This window comes from Castanea sativa, chromosome 1 (assembly GCF_040712315.1).
Source record: "Castanea sativa cultivar Marrone di Chiusa Pesio chromosome 1, ASM4071231v1".
NCBI lineage: Eukaryota > Viridiplantae > Streptophyta > Magnoliopsida > Fagales > Fagaceae > Castanea > Castanea sativa.
This window is the reverse complement of record NC_134013.1, coordinates 23,132,642-23,151,728: the sequence shown is the minus strand read 5'-3', so window position 1 is coordinate 23,151,728 and position 19,087 is coordinate 23,132,642. Positions and strand designations below refer to the sequence as shown.

The 19,087-nt window shown below is 36.0% G+C and overlaps 1 protein-coding gene across 1 annotated transcript; it reads right to left on the bottom strand.

Annotated features, from left to right (window-relative positions):
- Positions 1–7,486: 7,486 nt before the first annotated feature.
- On the bottom strand, positions 7,487–16,818 carry LOC142615594 (laccase-14-like). The gene is made up of 7 exons (XM_075788335.1): positions 16,605–16,818; positions 15,653–15,804; positions 15,169–15,413; positions 13,663–13,791; positions 9,193–9,802; positions 8,201–8,559; positions 7,487–7,886 (listed from the first exon to the last, which is right to left on the bottom strand). The coding sequence occupies exons 1-7, from the start codon at positions 16,710–16,712 to the stop codon at positions 7,684–7,686; spliced, it is 1,806 nt and encodes a 601-aa protein (XP_075644450.1). The 5' UTR covers positions 16,713–16,818; the 3' UTR covers positions 7,487–7,683.
- Positions 16,819–19,087: the final 2,269 nt, after the last annotated feature.

Below are 19,087 nucleotides of genomic sequence, written 5' to 3'. Positions count from 1 at the left end.
CTCGATTGGACATCGGAGCCGAAAGTTATGCTCCAAATACTAACTGGTGTGCAAGCTGGAATCCTAATCAGAATTGGGCTTGGATTAGGTGCAAAATTCCTTTGATTCCTTGCTCCAATTGGAATTGAATTTAATTAGGTTGACCTTCTTTGACTTCATCACGGCCCTTGTAAAATTACATAGTGAGCCAATAATATCCAACACGAATCAATTTGTGCACCAATGACTGCGACCCTGAGTGGTTCCCGCAAATCCCTTCATGGACTTCTCTCATGACATAGTCCACTTCTTCAAGGCTTAAACATCTTAAGTACGGGCGGGAGAAGCCTCTCTTGTATAAGACGTCCTTTATCAGAATGAATCGCGCTACCTAGACCTTCAGCTTTCTCACGGCTCCCTTATCGTCAGGTAGTGTGCCGTTTTTCAAATAGGAAACTATTGGTGTAGTCCAGTTGCTTCCTGAATCTATTTCCTGCACACCGACGTCATTTATCAAGGATGAGTGCTGAACAAAAGAGAGTACCTTACTAGGCGATCGCATGTATTCCGATGAGGCGGCTTTGGCAAGGCGATCAGCTTTCTCGTTCTCTTCTCTAGGGACTTGGACGAACTTGGCCTGCAGCTCGCCTACTCATTTCCACACCTTCTCCAAGTACTTCTTCATATTTTCCCCTTTGCATTTGAAGTCCCCGTTCACCTGACTGGTGACGACCTAAGAGTCGCAATATACGACCACACTTGTTGCCCCCGTGGCTTTTGCGAGATCTAGCCCCGCCACTAAAGCTTTGTACTCTGCTTCGTTGTTGGTCGTTGGGAAGTCCAGGCGAACCATACATTTGATCTCGTCCCCTTCTAGGGAATGGAGCATTACACCTACTCCGTCAGCCTACCTATTAAATGATCCATCCGTATGGATGCTCCACTGAGGATGTTCTTCTACCCCCTGGCCTTCCACATTGGTGAACTCTACAATAAAGTCGGCGACTACTTGTCCCTTTATGGTAGTTCAGGGCCGGTATTGTACGTCAAATTCACTTAATTCTATCGCTCATAGCTTTATCCGTCCGGTGGCTTCAGGATTACTCATTGCTTATCGTAGAGGCTTGTTTGTCAGGACGACCACAGTATGGGCCTGGAAGTATGGCTTGAGCTTACGAGCTGTGGTGACTAAAGCAAAGGTGAGCTTCTTTATCGGTGGGTATCTTTCCTCCACGCCTTGGAGTGCTCGGCTAGTGTAGTAGACGAGCTTCTACTCCCTGACTAAGGCCGCACTGACGGCAGCCAGAGATACAACTAAGTAGAAGAATAGTTCTTCCCTTGGTTTGGTGAGACTTAGCAGCGACGGTGAAGAGAGATGGGCCTTCAGATTTTCAAATGCTTGCTAACACTCAGCCATCCACTCAAAAGACTTCTTTAGCGTGCGGAAGAAAGGTAGGCATTTATCCATTGCCCTTGACACGAACCTGTTCAGCACGGCTACCTTGCCATTGAGGCTTTGTACTTCTTCCACGTTCCTTGGTGGTGACATCTCCATTATGGCCCTAATCTTGTCTGGGTTGACTTTGATACCTCTCTAGGACACCATAAGCCCAAGGAACTTTCCATCCATCACCCCAAATGCACACTTACTCGGATTAAGCTTCATGTTGTAAGAGCAGAGGGTGTCGAAGGTCTCCTTAAGGTCATCCAAGTGGTCGTCCTCCCTTCGGCTTTTTACCAGCATGTCATCAACGTAGTGTGATGCCCCAATTTGATTGATTGTGCGATGTGTGTGGGTGTATGATGAGTCTCACATCGGGTATTTACTAGGTTGAACTGGGATTTATTAACAACTGTAAAGAGCCTCAATTGTGACTAGTCCTTTTGAGGTATAACGCAGATGTGGCTAACATTTTTCCTTGGGTCGTTACATATGGTATCAGAGCCGGCCCGGTAACCCCGGGTGGGCTCGGAGACATTACCCCACAACGTGGGCCCTAACGAGGACGTTAGGGATTTAAGTGGGGAGATTGTGATGCCCCAATTTGATTGATTGTGTGATGTATGTGGGTGTGTGATGAGTCCCACATCAGGTATTTACTGGGTTGAACTGAGCTTTATTAACAACTACAATGAGTCTCAATTGTGACTAATCCTTTTGAGGTATAGCGCAGATGTGACTAGCGCTTTTCCTTGGGTCGTTACATGTAGACTTGGACTTTTCTTCCAATCTGATGCGCAAACATGTTGTTCATTAGCCTCTGATATGTTGTGCCTACGTTCTTGAGGCCGAACTACATTACTTTGTAGCAAAAGAGGCCTTGGCTGGTGACGAATGAAGTCTTCTCCTGATCAGCTTCGTCCAGTTTGATCTGGTTGTAGCCGAAAAAAGCATCCATGAAGCTCAGTAACTGGTGTCTAGCTGTAGAGTCTACTAAGACGTCGACCCATGGGAGGGGGTAGCTATCCTTGGGGCACGCTTTGTTCAAGTCTGTGAAGTCTACGCATATCCTCCATTTCCTGTTGGCTTTCTTGACCATCACCACGTTGGCCAGCCAATCAGGGTAGTATACTTCTCTAATGAAGTCTGCATCTTACAGCTTGCAGACTTCTTCCGCTATAGCTTGGTCTCGTTCCTAGGTGAACACTCGCTTCCTCTAATGGATAGGGGGAAAAATGGGCGACACATTCAACCTGTGCACCATGACTAAAGGGTCGATCTTGAGCATGTCTTCATGGCTTCAGGCAAAGACGTCTTGGTTTTCTTTTAGAAGTGTCGTGAGCGCTTGACGAATTGGCGAACTGGCGAGAGTGCTGATCCTAGTCATTCATTCAGGCCTAGAGTTGTCAAGGGGTATCTCTTCCAATCCTTCGACGAGTTCCGCAACCGTCCGCTGCTGCTTCTCTATACTCATGGTCTGTAAATGGTCGTCCATCTCCAACATTGCTATGTAACACTCACGTGCCACTACTTGATCCCTACGTACTTCTCCAACTCCATACTCGATGGGGAACTTAATCATCAGGTGATAAGTTGAAGTCACGGCCTTCCATGAGTTGAGGGTAGGTCGTTCTAGGATGGCATTGTAGGCAAACGAGCAGTCAACCACAAGGAATGTTACATCCTTTATGATTTTTTGTGGATAATCACCAACTGTTATGGGAAATGTGACTGCACTGAAGGGATATACTCTCATTCTCCTGAACCCAACGAGCGGGCCGTTGGTCGGAACCAGCCGTTCTCTTTCAATCCTCATATGCTAGAACGACAAGTACATCATCATGCAGGTGGTGGAGACGTCGAGCGTCTTCCTCTGAGAATCCAACGATAGGGTTGTAGACCTGTGCCATCTTTAGGATGAAGCTCGTCAGATGGACGTTCGGAACCACCCTTAGGTAGGTTTTGCGAGCTTTTTTTGACGAGCCAGAAGTTGTAAATCCTCTCGTAATCATCCTTATGTCTCCTATGGGCGGCCTAGGGCGCTCATTCTCCCTTCGGGCAGCCTGTTCTTGCGGTGCATTCGTCCTTTCTTTGCTTTCGAACCTCTACAACTTTTCTTGTCTGATAAGGGCCTCTATTTGTTGCTTTAAGTCGTAGCAGTCAGATGTGTCATGACTGTGATTTCGGTGAAAGCAACAGTACTTGTCTCTGGATCTCTTATTGGGGTCTCCCTTCAACTTGCCGGGAAATGTCAGGGATCCTTCGTCCTTGATCTGCATTAGGACTTGGTCGATAGGGGCGGTCAACGGGGTGAAGCTTGTGAACCTCCTAGTGGGGGTTTTGGAGTGCCTATTCTCTCGTCGGTCTCCAGTCCTTGTTGTCTTTCGCCCCCTGTCCTGCCATGCTTCCTCCTGTCTTTCCCTCTTCTTAGGCTTCTTTTCTCGAGCCAGCAGCGCGTCTTCCATGTGTATGTACTTAGTTGCCCTATAGAGTACGTCCGACATAGTCTTTGGGTTGTTTTTGTATAAGGAGAATAGAAACTTACCCTTCCGTAACCCATTCGTGAATGTAACCACTAGTATCTTGTCATCAACTTCATCAATCGAGAGGGCCTCTTTGTTAAAGCGGGTAATATAAGATCTCAACGTTTCGTCCTTTCATTGCTTAATGTTTATTAGGCAGGCGGTGGACTTCATATAACTATGTCCCTCAATAAAGTGCGAGGCAAACTGAGCGCTCAACTCCTTGAAGGTACTAATGGAGTTGGGCGTCAACCTGCTAAACCAAACCCTCGCAGGTCCCCTTAATGTAGTGGGGAAGGCCCTGCGCATGATCTCACCTACCACTCCTTGCAGATGCATCAGGGTCTTGAAAGACTCCAGGTGATCTAAGGGATCCTTAGATCAGTCGTAGGCCTTTACTTATGGCATGCGGAACTTCGATGGAAGGGGGAACAAAGTGACAGATGCAATGAATGGTGAGTCAATTTGATAAACCAACTCATTGAGGTCGCTAGACACCCGTCTGAAGGCGTTCATCATGAAGTCCATCCATTCCTTCATCATCTGCATCTGCGCGACCATGTGTGGTGGAGCCATATCTGTTGTAGATGGATGGCTTGTGTCCTGTCACTCTTGTCTTTTTGGGGCATTACAGCCTTCTGGCCCTTCTTGGTCTCTTCTCTCTGCACTGGTACCTTCTTGGTCCTCCTCTTAAGTGTTAGGCCTTGCATTCTATTGGCGCAATTGTTCTTCCAGGTCATGGTTTTGCTTGGTAACGTGTTCCACGGCCGCAGCGAGAGTCTGAATCTATCTCTCGAGGGCAGTGATACGTGGTTCGTCTCCTTAATTATTGTTGGTGGTTGCCATCAAGCGAGTAAGTACCATGCAACTCTTTGTCTGGGAGGTGGTAGTATGGCTTACAAGTTCTTGATTCCCACAGACGACGCAAACTGATGATTCCAAAAATCGTCAATAAGTCATATGGTCCTCATGTGCTCAAGACAACACCTGCACAACACAGGAAAAGAAGACCTCAAGAGAGTACCGATGTGGTACCGGCCAAATACACTCCGAAGGTTAAGCCAGAGAACTTTCACTACTCTAGAGTACCAGAGCTGGGGAATTATGCGTACCTTGATTTGTGAGGGCTTTGGGGTTTTTATAGTAGTGTAGAATTGACATTCGTTCCTTGGTGGAGAAGGCTTTTCCTTGTAGGGAAAATTCTCATTAATAAGCGTATCTTGCGGGATCCTTTCCTTGTAGGAATCCTCTCGATTAGGGTTAACTGTGGGGGGCAAGATGTTTCCTTATATACTTATGTGCGGAAGCCAAGCAAGGTCTTGTCAGACCCGTCAAAGGTTTCTTTATTCCCATTAGCTTCCTTCCGTCATCTTTTTACCTTGTCTAGGCGTTCTGGTCGTCTTATACAGGTGTTGTTGATCTTAAGATGCAGTCGTCAACCTTGAGGTGGAGTCGTCTATGTCTATGAAAGCACAAATAAGGCTAACGAGTTCATTGGGAACGTCGGCTTCATCTTACATGAATGATTTTAACACCCTTCTATAATTATCCTTATCAATAATTTTGCAATTGAAAACAAAGAGCAAAAATTTTGGTCATTCAAGTTTTACTTGTTATGTCCACATTGGCTGTTACCGTTAGTCCTTCCATCCAATTTGCACCATGTGTATGGATTGGATGCATGGTTTTTGACAGCAATACCAACCTCAACCTTAGTCACCGCCTAGAATCAGGTTTGTTGTCACTTGTCACTGTGTCATTGGTGACGAGTTGTTGGAGGTTTGGTGGTTGAACTCAGTGATAATGGGTGCTGTTTAGGTGGCTTTATGATTGGTGTATTTGTGGTATTGAGTTGCTGTTTGGGTTGATTTGATGGGATTTGAAAATATGAGAAAATTCGATTTGGGTTGATGGTTTTTTTTTTAAATAATTTTTTTGAAAGAAAAATTAATATTTTTTTTAATTTTGTAATGAGTATATATCTAGGGCCAATACAATAAATTAGAGTGTGTGTGTGTGTGTGTAACATGTGAGGGTTTAAACGTAAGAAACTCGATACATGTTTTTTTTCCAAAACATGGTATTAAAGCATATTTAGCCTAGCAACTTGTAAGTTTCGTGATTCGTATCCCCTTTTGTGAGAGATTGGTATGTCAATTTCTTCTCGCGAAAGCGGGATACACAGTACTCAATCTTCCTAAAAATGGTTTTAGATTCAAAACTAACGTGAACCTGAGAGTACACAGAGCCTCTTAAAAAGAGATGAAGGAGTCGCCACCTGATTATAGGTTCAAGACCCAAAACATGACTTCATGAAGGTCTTTCTATCAAACTAGGTCCAAAGTTAGGATACAGGATGAGAAGAGGTTACACACTCTAAGTTTGCCCATTCATAACTAGCCTTCATATTGTTGCTCAACTAGATGGAAAATAAGCTATCCTAATGACTCAAAAGATGTGCACTTGTATTCAAAGCATGGGTGTTAGTCTATGTGTTGTAAAGTTTTAGACCCCTGTAAACTAGATTGTTTAACCTAATTAATTGACCAAGTGATTACTTAGGTTTATTATTCAGATCTAGGTTAAAACAATAAAGTCATATCATGTAAAGCAGTGGAAAATAAAGAACACAATGATATGATCACCCAAGAATACCAAACCGGTAAAAAATCTGGGGAGGATTTAACCTAGTTATCCTCAAGGTAAAAATCAAATCCACTATAAAGAATCAAAGTTTACAATAAGACTTAGACTACTAACATCCTATAACTACCATATGTAGAACTTACTGACACGACTACGTGCAAACTCCGAATCCACGGATTCCTTCTCTATTAGGCCTTTGCAATACAAGCACCCACACTTGTGACTTTGAGACTCCACTCAAAGGTTTTGGATCTCCTCAGACATTGATCTTGTATGCAGCAACTTCTAAAACACCGGATCTTGAGATTCTTCAAGGAATAACACAGGTAGAAGACTTTAGAGAGCTTTTGGGTTCAAAACCCTAGATATACAAAAGAGGCACAAGATGCACTCTAATCTCTCTAAAAAAAACTCTAAAAAACCTCTCTAGGGTTAGCTTATAATGTCTTTTAAATACTAGAAAAAACGGCTGGCGATTTGGGCTTCAAATGGTCAAGTTATGGGCTTTTTACGTTTGTTGATTTTTTGCAAATATGCGACTTTCGATCGATCGATCGAGTACCAATCAAATGAAACATATTGTAACTCATTTTTTTCATCCTCGGCATGAGTTTTTTGTCATGGACTTTAATGTAGACCATTCTAAACCAATGAGACTTAGTTTTTGTCATGGTTTGCCAACATTACAAACTCAAAACCTAACATGTGTCATGTGAGGCAAGCAAGGGAAAGTAGATGAAACATGTGACCATGGGAGCAAAGGCATGTACATGTGGAGAAACTACCAACTCATGGCATCAAGCTCCAAGCATGTGTATGTGTATACCCAATCATGCAGGAGCAAGAGCACATGAACGGTGCATCACACTATAAACTTAATTACTGAGATTCACCATTATGTGAAATGAAGGAGTATTGCTCTAAGATTATTGAATAATTTCTCTTGACTAGGAAGTACAAATAATTAAGGCAATACAATGTTCGATAAACTGATTACATAAGTAAATCAATCCATACATTCATCAAAAATAAAAATAAAAAGTAAATCAATCCATACATTCATCAAAAATAAAAATAAAAAGTAAATCAATCCATTTAGATAAAAATTGGTTGATTTTCTTTTCCATCTGATCCATCATTGTTTTGGACCCGCGATTCTAAGGGAAATTTACATGGAGGCAAGTGAGGAGGAGGTTTGCGGATACTTGTCTCAGCAGTGCCTCCATTCTTTACGATAAAAACAGCAGCCATACCCCAAGTCATATGTCTATCTATATGACAATGCCAAAACCACACACCTGCCAAATATTATTGATGTTAACATCCACAATTCTTAGACCAACCAGAATTAGATAATTAGATCAATTTTTAAATGCATGCATTTGCGATTCAATTTCCCTCCCCCCCCCCTCCCCTTAAGTCAGTAGCAACTTTTTTTTTCTACAAGTTTGATCCCATCTTCCCCCTCAAACTTATTTTAAAAAATTATCCATATTTATTTTTATTTATTTGTGGTTACAAGATCTTGAGCCAACGAATGTTCTGTCTCTAATGCATGCACTTTTTATAATAATATAAACTAAACGTATAAGGTAGTGATAAAATAACTTGCCTGGATTGTTTGCTACAAATCTGATGGCAAGCCATCCATTCTTAGGCACAACGAAGGTATTAACTGCGACTGGATCAACCAAGTTAAAACTTTTTGGGTCGGTTTCATTGTTATAATTTCCATAACCACTTCCAACCACGTAAAAGTAATGCCCGTGCAAATGCATTGGATGATGATCAGAGCCGGTAAATATATTGGTACCTTGAAAAACAATCTCAACTGCTTCATTATAATTCAACACCTTTACCTTGGACCCAAGGTCTGCTATTGCCATACTATCTGGAAGGTCGTAAGATGTGAAGTTATAATAATAAGGGGGTTGGTCTGGGAAATCTGTAGTGTAAACCCCACTAATATTCCTGCATGAAAGATTTTAATATAATCAAATATCAAAATGTATTGTCATATATGGTAGAAGGATAATCATGTTGCATTTTGATAAAATATTCATACCTAGTCAGTAATCCATGCAATGTTTGGCAAAAGTCCTTTATTAAAATACACAATTTAAAATAAATAAATAAAATCTCTCAACCATAATATCACAACTCTAAAAAAATAACTAAAACATATATTGATTACATGGAAGAGGACCAAGTAATTATCAAACACTATATGGTCATTTGAGTAAAAGTCATGGTATTTTATTCTTAGTTTTTAATTATCACTACTATGGCATCATAGGACATGCAATGTGCGCAAGGTTTTGTTCTTTTTTTTATATATAATAATCTAACTTCTATCCTTTTAAAAATAAACCAGTTTTTATTTTTTTGTCATACATTTAACATAAAGTTACTAAAAACTAATCTGTTGATAAATAATATGAAAATAAGCTACCAAAAACTGCACTTGCAATCATAAAGGAAGAAATGGAAAAGAATTGAAACTGCATACTTTGTTCTTTATAAAACAACGCAATCTATATTAATATATATATATATATATATATATATATATATAAAATAAAAGAGGGAAAGAGGGGAAAAAACCTGTAGTAAGCAAGCAGTACATCAGTAGGAACTGGGTTATTCCAACTTATGTTATTCGCACTTGCAGCTAACATAATTCCTTGTTCGAGTGCTGTACATGTGGTATTTTCACATTTAATTTTAGCCATGGAAACTGTAATAAAAATTCTGGTGGTTATGTTTAAGGGGACATTTACGGGATGGTCTTTGCTTGCTAAGCTCCTAAAAAGGCTTGCGGAGAATTTTCTGGCAGCTGTTAAGTCCTTGTAACTGGGAAGTGTACTTGGAAAGGAAGGAGATAATGGAATAGTGTAGTTTCCTCTGTATTCAATGATCGCGGTGACATTGAATTGGTCAAAACCATCAAGTTCCTCCTGTTGGCTCCAGAGTTGTCGAGCAGCTATATAATAATGGCCAAGAGTCTGATTTGCTGTGAGTAGAATATCCATGGTTTGTCCTGGGCCTATCATTATGTAACTAGTAGTTACGGGTTTGATATAACTTGCATCCATTCCAACAATTGTGAGGTTGTGTTCAGCTATTGCAAAGAACATATTTGCTGACACAACTGCGTTGACTAGACGAAGAAGATAGGTCTTGCCGTGATCAACCACCCGACGGTATGTTGTTTCTACAACATTAAGATTATGACTGAATTAATTCCAATGTGTGATTTATTTATGAATAACGTTAAATATATACAAATTTTAGTAAATAAATTTTATAAACTGACATGACAATGAATATGATCATGGACTTAAAAAACCTAATAAATGAATATGTAACCACTTTTTTGTAATTAGTAAAATGTCAACTTGTAAAGATTATGTAGTAGAGAGATGTTGAATACTACAAAAGGTGATGATAGGAATACTATAGATTTTACTATATAGGTCCTGCAAACTAACGTGTCACCAATCACAAAAAATAATTCAAATACTCAAAATTATCTTACAAGTGATTCTATTGATACTATAATTTTTACTACGGTAGAAATTAATGTGTCATCAATTAGAAAACAAAAAAAAAAAAGAAGAAGTGATTTTGGTATTCATTTATTATGTTTTTGACATTCGCCAATCACATCTATTGCCACATCAATTTGTACAGGTTATATAGTAAAATTCTTTTCTTTATCTTATTGAAGTGAAACAAATCTCATTAAGAGTAATGTTGCAAGTACTACAAGTTTACTAAATTGAGCTTCCAAACTGATGAATCACAAATTACAAGGAGGTGATTCAAATGAATATTTATGAGCTAGTTAAAACCTACCAATCACATTCATTACCATCTTTGTTTTGCTACATAAAGCCCTGTAGCAAAACTTGTAGTAACTTTAGCATTTTCCATCTCTTTTTTAGCATTTCTCATCTTATTTATTACCACATTAGTTTAGTTTGTAAAATTTTTGTCATAGATTTAGACTTTCTTGTAACAAAATGATCCAACAGGGTAGATATTTTGGACTAAGATTCTAGGGAATTCTATCACATAGGGTTATTCTAATATTCATAAATGGTTTTGATTATCACAATTGGTAAATATGCGTAATGTACACGAACAGTTCGCGTACATCTGTTAAAATTAAAGTTACTTGCGTCTTACTTACTATTTTGCAAAACTACATACTGTTTGCAAAGCCACATAACTAAACGTGTTACTTTAAGTTTAAATGTACAATAAGCGTTAAATATGAACAATGTAAAAATTGGCTTGTTACATTCGAGTTTGTTAAATGTTAAAAAATCAGCTTTTTATTGAAACTTGTTGGCTGTTGCATCAAACAAGGAATATAAAATATTAAAAAATCTCAACAAAACGAATACATGTTCAACACTAAATAAGCCTAAGGTTGCTTTTGAGATAAGCTTATATTGGACAGCTTATTTTACTATTTAGCTTATTTTTGTTACTATTTATGGGTCTTATTGAACTTTTTGGTACTATTCTTTTTGGTACTATTCATAGGTTCCACTGTATTATTTTAGCTAACTTTTAGTTTTATCTACAGTATTTTTAGCAAAAAGTTTTCAGTTTCAGTTAAATAAGTTATTCTCAAACTTACCCTAAAAGAGATTTTTAATATATTTAAAATATAGACCTAACAAAACACATATTCCAAGTTTGAGTCATTGTTCCTAGTGCCAAAATAACCGTGTTAAGGATTTTTTATTATTATTATTATCTTAAAAACTCTAAAACTAGTGCAACACATATTACTTAGGAATGCCACGTATACAATATTTTTACAATAAAATCTAAGTAGTAAATTGTTGCTTGTTATAATTTAGGCCCACCATTAACATCACTTTCTCACTCACCAATAATAGCTTGTTATCGAGGATTTGTTATAAAATTCTTGTGAAAAATGTTGTGGACATAGCACTACTCTTACTACAAAAACTTAATAATTGATGAGACAATAAATGTAATTGGTGTTGTTTTAAAAAAATAATACTGAGTGTTTAAATTAATTTTTATAATTAGTGACGCATCAATTTATATGACCTATATAAAAATTTTTGTAATTTCTCTTGCATTGTTCTCAAAAAATTTAAATTTTATTTGAATGTTCTAAAGATTAAATCACACTTGACAGGAGTTAAAAGGTTATGATACAAAAATGATTGTATTTATCTAAAAAAACATATGGTAAATGTTTACGTATTTTTGTTACTATATTTTAAAAAACAAACGTAACATAACCATAATATACGCATACCATTTTTTCTCCGTTTCCGTATTTTTATGTTGAATTTTGGAAACATACTTTTTTGAAAGATGCCGAACTATACTCGTCCGTATGCTTGTCATATTAAACACGTAATGTATTTTACTAACTATGCTAATTATACCGTGTCATTAATCCATTAACAAAAACCTTAAAATAATGATGCAATATTAGCAATTAAAAAAAATTAACATGTCAGATTTTGAATTTTTTGAATTTATTTTAGTTTTCAAAAACTCGAAAAGACCTAGTTCTAAGAACCAATTTCACTATTGTACCTCTCGTCCTTCTCCACTTCTACTCTCACCGTCGTGCTAACATTGATGGCACAAGCATGTCTCGAGCAAGATCTCGACAGCAACAACGATAGAGAACTTGGATCAAGATGGAGTCCGGCCCAACCCAATCACTTAGATCATAATCATCAAACCCACATAACATTCCCTCTCTCTCACTCTCTCTAAATATATCTCAATTTCAATTTGTTCCAATGAAATTATCTACTTATTCTTCTCAAAAAATAACAAATAAAATTATATATACTTATTATGTGCTTGCATTTTAATCAATGAAATGGATACCACATTGACATAATGTGTTGCAATTGGGGTGGCAAATGGGCGGGTTGGGTCATAAATGGGTTGGGTGTATAATGTACCATTTACCAATTTATGACCCGTTTATATATAAATTAATTACCCAATACCCTCCCATTTAATCTAATAAGACCCAAATACCTCTAAAACTACTTGAATACTCTCATAACCTCCAAAATGACCTAAATACCCAAAATGACCAAAATACCCCTACACTTCCAAAATTACCAATATACCCTTGGACATCCAAATTATCCCCAAAATCTCTAAAATGAGCAAAATATCTAAAATGAGAAAAATACCTATGAAACTTCTAAAATGACCAAAATACCCCTGATATCTCTAAAATCATCAAATATGCTCAAAAACCACTAAAATGACCAAAATACCCCCCAAAATTTGTAAAATGAGCAAAATACCCATGAAACCTTTAAAATGACCAAAATATCTCTGAAACCTAAAAAAATTACCAAAATACCTCCAAATGGGTTGAGTTAAGACTTATCTAAAGTAGATAGTTAATGGGTGAGTTCATGGATATGGATAAAAAATATCATCCCTAGTTGCAAATAGTGTCAATTATTAGATCTTGAAAACATTACAATTCAGAGCATTTTTATATGCTTGAAACTCAGAATTAATTACAGCTGTGTTTATACTTCTATTGTGCCTAGTTCATTTGAGTCTGCTTGCATTTAGTTAAGCTCTTATTGTTCTTCTGAAAATTTTATTTAGCACACGCAAATCCATATTTTTAGGCAATTAAAAACTAATAATGAAAGAAGAAAGCTAATTCAGCTTCAATCTCAGATTTACGTGAAATTGAGAGATATTGAGACTGCGAAAGAAGTAAAAATTGAAGCGTAAACTTGCCTCCGGTGAGAGATCGACAATAAGACTGAGTCTTGGATTTAAGTTTTTCAATTTTTGAAAATTTAAAAATAAAATAAAAAAAATTCAAAATATGACATGTCAATTTAATTGATTCTTTTAAATGTGACATTATTATTTTAAGATTCTTGCTAATAGATTGATGACATGATTTAGTCTGAACCTTTATTACAAAAATATATATGATCAAAATTAAAGAACTCTAGAAGATCTTAATTAAGAGTATTTCTGAGCTATAAAATCTAAAATATAATATACTATCATACGTACCTTTGGAGCATGCACCCAAATCTCCTGGTTCGCCGTTTATGGTGTAAGCAATAGAGTGTGGCAGGTCGTTATCGCCATGTATTAGGTCAAAATCGTATTCGTCTTTTAAATTTGCTTTGTACAATGAACCTGCATTTTCAACAAAACTTAATCAGAAATACACTAGCATATGAGAAGGCTTAGAGTAGGTTCATGCATGATGCATCCAATAAGAGAGCTCTCGGCAATCAAGTTTCATTTTGCTTTTCATTCATTTGAACATGAATTTTTAACATATTAGAATTAGTCTCGTGCCATACATTGTTTAATCAACAATCACGTATTAATTTTAAAAAATTAATAATGGAAAAAATTTAAGTCTAATTCCTCATGTGTTGTACTTTATGTTCTTCAAGATAAATTTAATAATTTGATTTATTAGTCAATACAATTCATTGTAAATAGTTACAATTTCCAAAGCTACATAGTGGATTGAATTGGAGTGAGTCAAACTACAACACCTAAAGAACTTCTAAATTTAATGAACAAAAAAAATGATATTAAAATAATAGAACAAAAACTACTTTAAATCACATTATGAATGCACAACATGTAAAGCTAAGATTTTTGTTACAAAAATATTATAATAAATTATAAGATAACTTATAAAAAAAATATTAAAAAATCATATTTAATAACTTCATACCGGCCGATAGGGCCAGTATTTTCCGTTTCGAAACTCACTCCGGTACAGAAAACACCCCCTATTTCGTCTCGCTCTAAATACCGGATCATTTCGAAAGGTACCAGCCATTGCGGCCCATTTTGGCCATTCTGGGCAAAAAATGTATTTCAACCCGAAATGGTTCCTTCTGCAATTTTTTCATTTAAACCAAAAATAAAATAAAAAACAAATAAACAAACCATGAACCAAAGGTTAACAGAGGCGTGGTGGTGGAACTAGTGGTGCTGCTTTAGTTGGGTTGAGCAGAATTGAAGCTTGGTTAGACAAATCATCCCTTTATGGAAGAAAGAGAGAACTGACGAATAAGTGGAGAAGGAGATGAAGGAGAAAAAGTAAGGAAAAGAAAAAACAATAAAAAATAAGAAATGGTTGAAAGCTAAAAGTTGTGGCTAGGATAAGAAGTAGAGTTATTGTCCACATCAACTCTCTTTTGTTTCCAAGGCAATCACGTGGATCTTACAAGTTTCAATTTTGAAATTTTACTTTCTATTCTTATTTTTCCGTTCTTATATTTAATTTTTTTTTTAAGTCTTAGATAATGTTAGATTGATATGATATGTTGGATTTCGGCCATTTTTATTGGGCATGATGGACTAAACATATAGTTAGATATAAATTTAATAACTGTATACACACTTTTAACTCACATCACTAGCATCACATTCATATCTTTTCCAAAAGGGCAAAATGATGTTGACACTTTATTGAACAGACGTGAAAGTTTTTTTTTATTTTTTTATTAAAATCTAGTGGGATTAAGAGATTTAAAAATATAAGCATACCAAGAATGATTATATCCTCATCATCCGGTTTGGGAAATGGATAAGTTGTTCCAATAGTAGGCAAGATAACAATGGCACCATGAACATAGGCTCGTGTCCAATCGCTATGTGCATGCCACCAGAGCGTTCCCTCCTCAGTGGAAAATATGACCTCATATGTGAAGTTTGATCCTGGCTCAATAGGACATTGCGTTATGTATTCTGGGCCATCTGACCATGGATTTCTTGGTTGCTTTACACCATGCCTATAAGAACCATAAAATTATCCAAGGATTTGAATCTTGTTGAGCAGTACTTAGGTAAGAGATAGAGTAATGAAAATATTTTTTCTTGCATTAGTTATGTTTGGTTTTTTTTTTTTTTTTTTTGTCCCTTATGAATGTGAGTTCATAGAACTCATGCTAAAGAACCGTTTTGATATATATATGTGTGTGTATGTGTATGTGTGCGCGTGCGTGTGTTTATGAAGAGTGATTGAGCTTACCAATGAATGGTCACCCCATAATAACCTTGGTTGTGAACATTGACAAATACTGTGTCCCCTTTGTGTACTTGTATTACCGGCCCTGGGATACTGCCATTTACAACTAACTTACTTGTCGTGTTACACAGCTTCGTAAAGTTTTTCTCCGCAAGCTGTGAAATAAGAAGCATATATTGATAATTAAATTAATGTAACAAAAAAAATCAAGCTATTATTCTCCAATCCAAGTGATAAGCTTATCCATTCAAACCCACAATATTGGAAAGTAAAATGTTAAAATTATTTCAAATTTTACTACAAAATGTTACAAACTGATGTAATGATGAACATAATTGATAAATTTCAACAACATAATAAATAAAGGGTTATGTTAATGGGCACCGTGCAATGCCTGTTAAGCACAAAATTTTTTACTTTTTCCTGACAAATTTTTTGTCTTTTTATCAATGGGTTGTGTTAACGGGCACCGTAAGGTGCCCATTAACAACACATTTTTGGTAATTTTTTGGGTAACTTTTTTAACTTTTGACAATTTTTCAGTTTTTTGTAATTTTTTTTATCTCTTTTGACAATTTTTTTAACAATTTTTTTCTTCTTTTTAAGTGAAATACAAAAAAGAAAACCTTAATAAGCACTGTCCGGTATTTGTTAACATTTCCCTTTATCAATTTAGCTCAATTTTTCAGTTTTGTAGTATTGTTTAGATTTTTTTTTTTTTTTTTTTTTTTTACTTTTCGAGACTTTTTTTGTTTTTTTGGTCTTTTCTGTCCTTAACCAGCACCAAGACGCTGGTTAACATTATCCATAAATAAATATCAGCGTTATGTCAGCTTATAAATCTTATACAGTAAGCTTTGCAATATCTTAGAATCATTCTAAAACAGGAAAACACTTCGCTATTATAGTCAGTGCAGATAAAAAGACAACTATATATAACATGGTAAGTACTTACAACAAATTCATAGTAATGGACCTCTCCTTCAACCATTGAAAGACACTGTGCAACAAGAAACAGAAAGCCAATAAAGTTCAACAGGCATTCTTTGTTCTTGAAATTCATATCTTTTACTCTAGCTGACTCGGCTCACTCTTTCTTTTGTGAACTTGACGTTGTTCTTTGAGAGCTTCAAATATTTAAGCCTGACTTAATTCAAATGTATGGAACTTGGGAAAGCCGAAAGGGTCTTATATATATGTTTTTTTTTTTAATATTTGTGCTTTTTTTTTTTTTAAATGTCTTTGCTCTTTAGAATTTAGATGTGGACGTGGTGTTCTAGTGAGATCATATATAATTACCAAATTTTCAACTCCAAAAATGTATTTACAGCACCGAAAAATCAATAAATATATATAAATTAAGATGCTTCATCAAAGCTTCCACCCTTGCCGACCGGTGCAACCACTAGTCGACGAGCGGTCGGATCTCTCCAAAGCAGGGGCTCTGAAAAGCAACTCTCTTCTCTCTTTCTCTCTACCTCTCACTGTCTTGTTTTCTTTTAACTGGGACCTCTGTTCTTTGTTTTGTTTGATAAAGCTGTCAACCAAGGACCACAGACGTCAGATCACAATCACGTGACTATAGATATATTTATTCATTTTTAATTTTTTGACGAGAGAGATTGATATATTTATTATATAATAAGTTTTTAGCTTTGTTATTCTATTCATGCATGCGTTGCAGTACCAGCGTCTCACAATAGCAATACTACTACAGTAGCTTTAAGCTTCATCAACTGTCTTATTTAGTTTCAGCAAAAAAAAAAAAAACTGTTTTATTCAGTTATTATATATAAAATTGATAACAATGGTTTACTGTTTGGTTTATTTAAGTGATTTAACTATATTTTTTTTATAATCAATAAATCGGCTCTGACATTGTTATGTACTTATATATATTTGTTTATTTATTATGTTTGATTGGGATTTAATTTTTTTATTTATCTTATGAAAGATGTAATATGAAAAATACATTTGAAATATAGATCTTTATATTTATTTAGGAATTAATTTAATCAAATTTTGTATTTGTATTAATTTAATATTTTTATTTTTATTTTAATTAATTATTAAATTAATTATAACATCGTCGATTTTGATTTGACTTGGTTCAATTGTAAAAACTTTGAATCTCTCTCTTTAACCGGTTAACTTTAACGGTTTGGGTCTGAAAATCATGCACATGTATCCATTCAAAGTTAGGTCTAGTTAATGTTTATTTTTAAAAATATTTTCTCAGGAATTGAAAAAATTGTCAATAATTTTTCAAATCTCAAAAAAAATATTTTCAAAAATAATTAATTATTAAGTTCCTTAGACACACGTTAGCAAAATCTTTAAAAATTTACTTTGAGTTTTCTCCGCATACACCTTATACACTTTTTTTTTGTTTTATAACACGTGTAACGCGTTACTACTGACTATTTAAAAAAAACAAAAAAACAAATCGTCTTTGCTCTTTAGAATTTAGGTGTGAACGTGCTGTTCTAGTGACCTCATATAATTACCAAATTTTCAACTCCAAAAATGTATCACGTGATTATTCGGCTTTGCCGACCGCTGCAGCCACCAGTCGACGAGCGATCTGATCTCTCCAAAGCAGTGGCTCTAAAAATCAACTCTTTTCTCTCTTTCTCCCTTCCACTCACTGTTTGTATTGTTTTGTTTTCTTTTAACTGAGACGTACCTCTGGCACCGACGGAATCTGTCAAAGTCACATGTATCCCAAATTTAAGGGTCCGTTCGGATACAGCTAAAAATTAAAAATACTGTAACAAAATAATTTTTAAATGTGTGAATAGTACTGCGAATCTTATTTTTAATTAAAAAAAAAGCTGAAAATAAAATTTGTGAGTCCGTAAACAGTACACAAATGTATTGTTCACTAAAAAAATGGGCTAGGAAGTCAGAAATATACTATTACTGTTTAGGAATAGTAACCGTTTGTCCCCTGAAAAAGCGTGCTGCAGCAGCATTAAAAAAAAAAAAAAAGTGAAATGTAAGAAAGTCAACAAATGCGGCTGAGATAAAAAATAAAAAATAAAAAACAGCAAAACGTGCTTGGGCTAAATGTAGATGCGAAAATGCTGAATCCAAACACAGCTTTAATGTACAGGGACGTCACGAGGAAAGAGTTGACAGAGTCAGTCTCCTGGACCCCGCCTAGTTAATGTACTGAAAGTGAAAATACACGAACAAACTATCATGTATAAAAAAAAAAAAAAAAGCAAAACGTGCTTGGGCTAAATGCGGATGCCAAAATGCTGAATCCAAACACAGCTTTAATGTACAGGGACATCACGAGAAAAAAGTTGACAGAGTCAGTCTCCTGGACCCCGCCTAGTTAATGTACTGAAAGTGAAAATACACGAACAAACTTTCATGTATAGTTTTAAAGAATAGGAAAATTATTACGTACGCAGCATACTTTTTCTTCTC

Coding starts and splice junctions, on each gene's coding strand:
- LOC142615594 (XM_075788335.1), bottom strand. CDS start 16,712: ATGAATTTCAAGAACAAAGAATGCCTGTTGAACTTTATTGGCTTTCTG. Junction 13,792..15,168: donor TGAGGATATAATCATTCTTG/GTATGCTTATAT, acceptor TTGAAAATGCAG/GTTCATTGTACAAAGCAAAT. Junction 8,560..9,192: donor GTACTGCTTGCTTACTACAG/GTTTTTTCCCCT, acceptor TCTTTCATGCAG/GAATATTAGTGGGGTTTACA.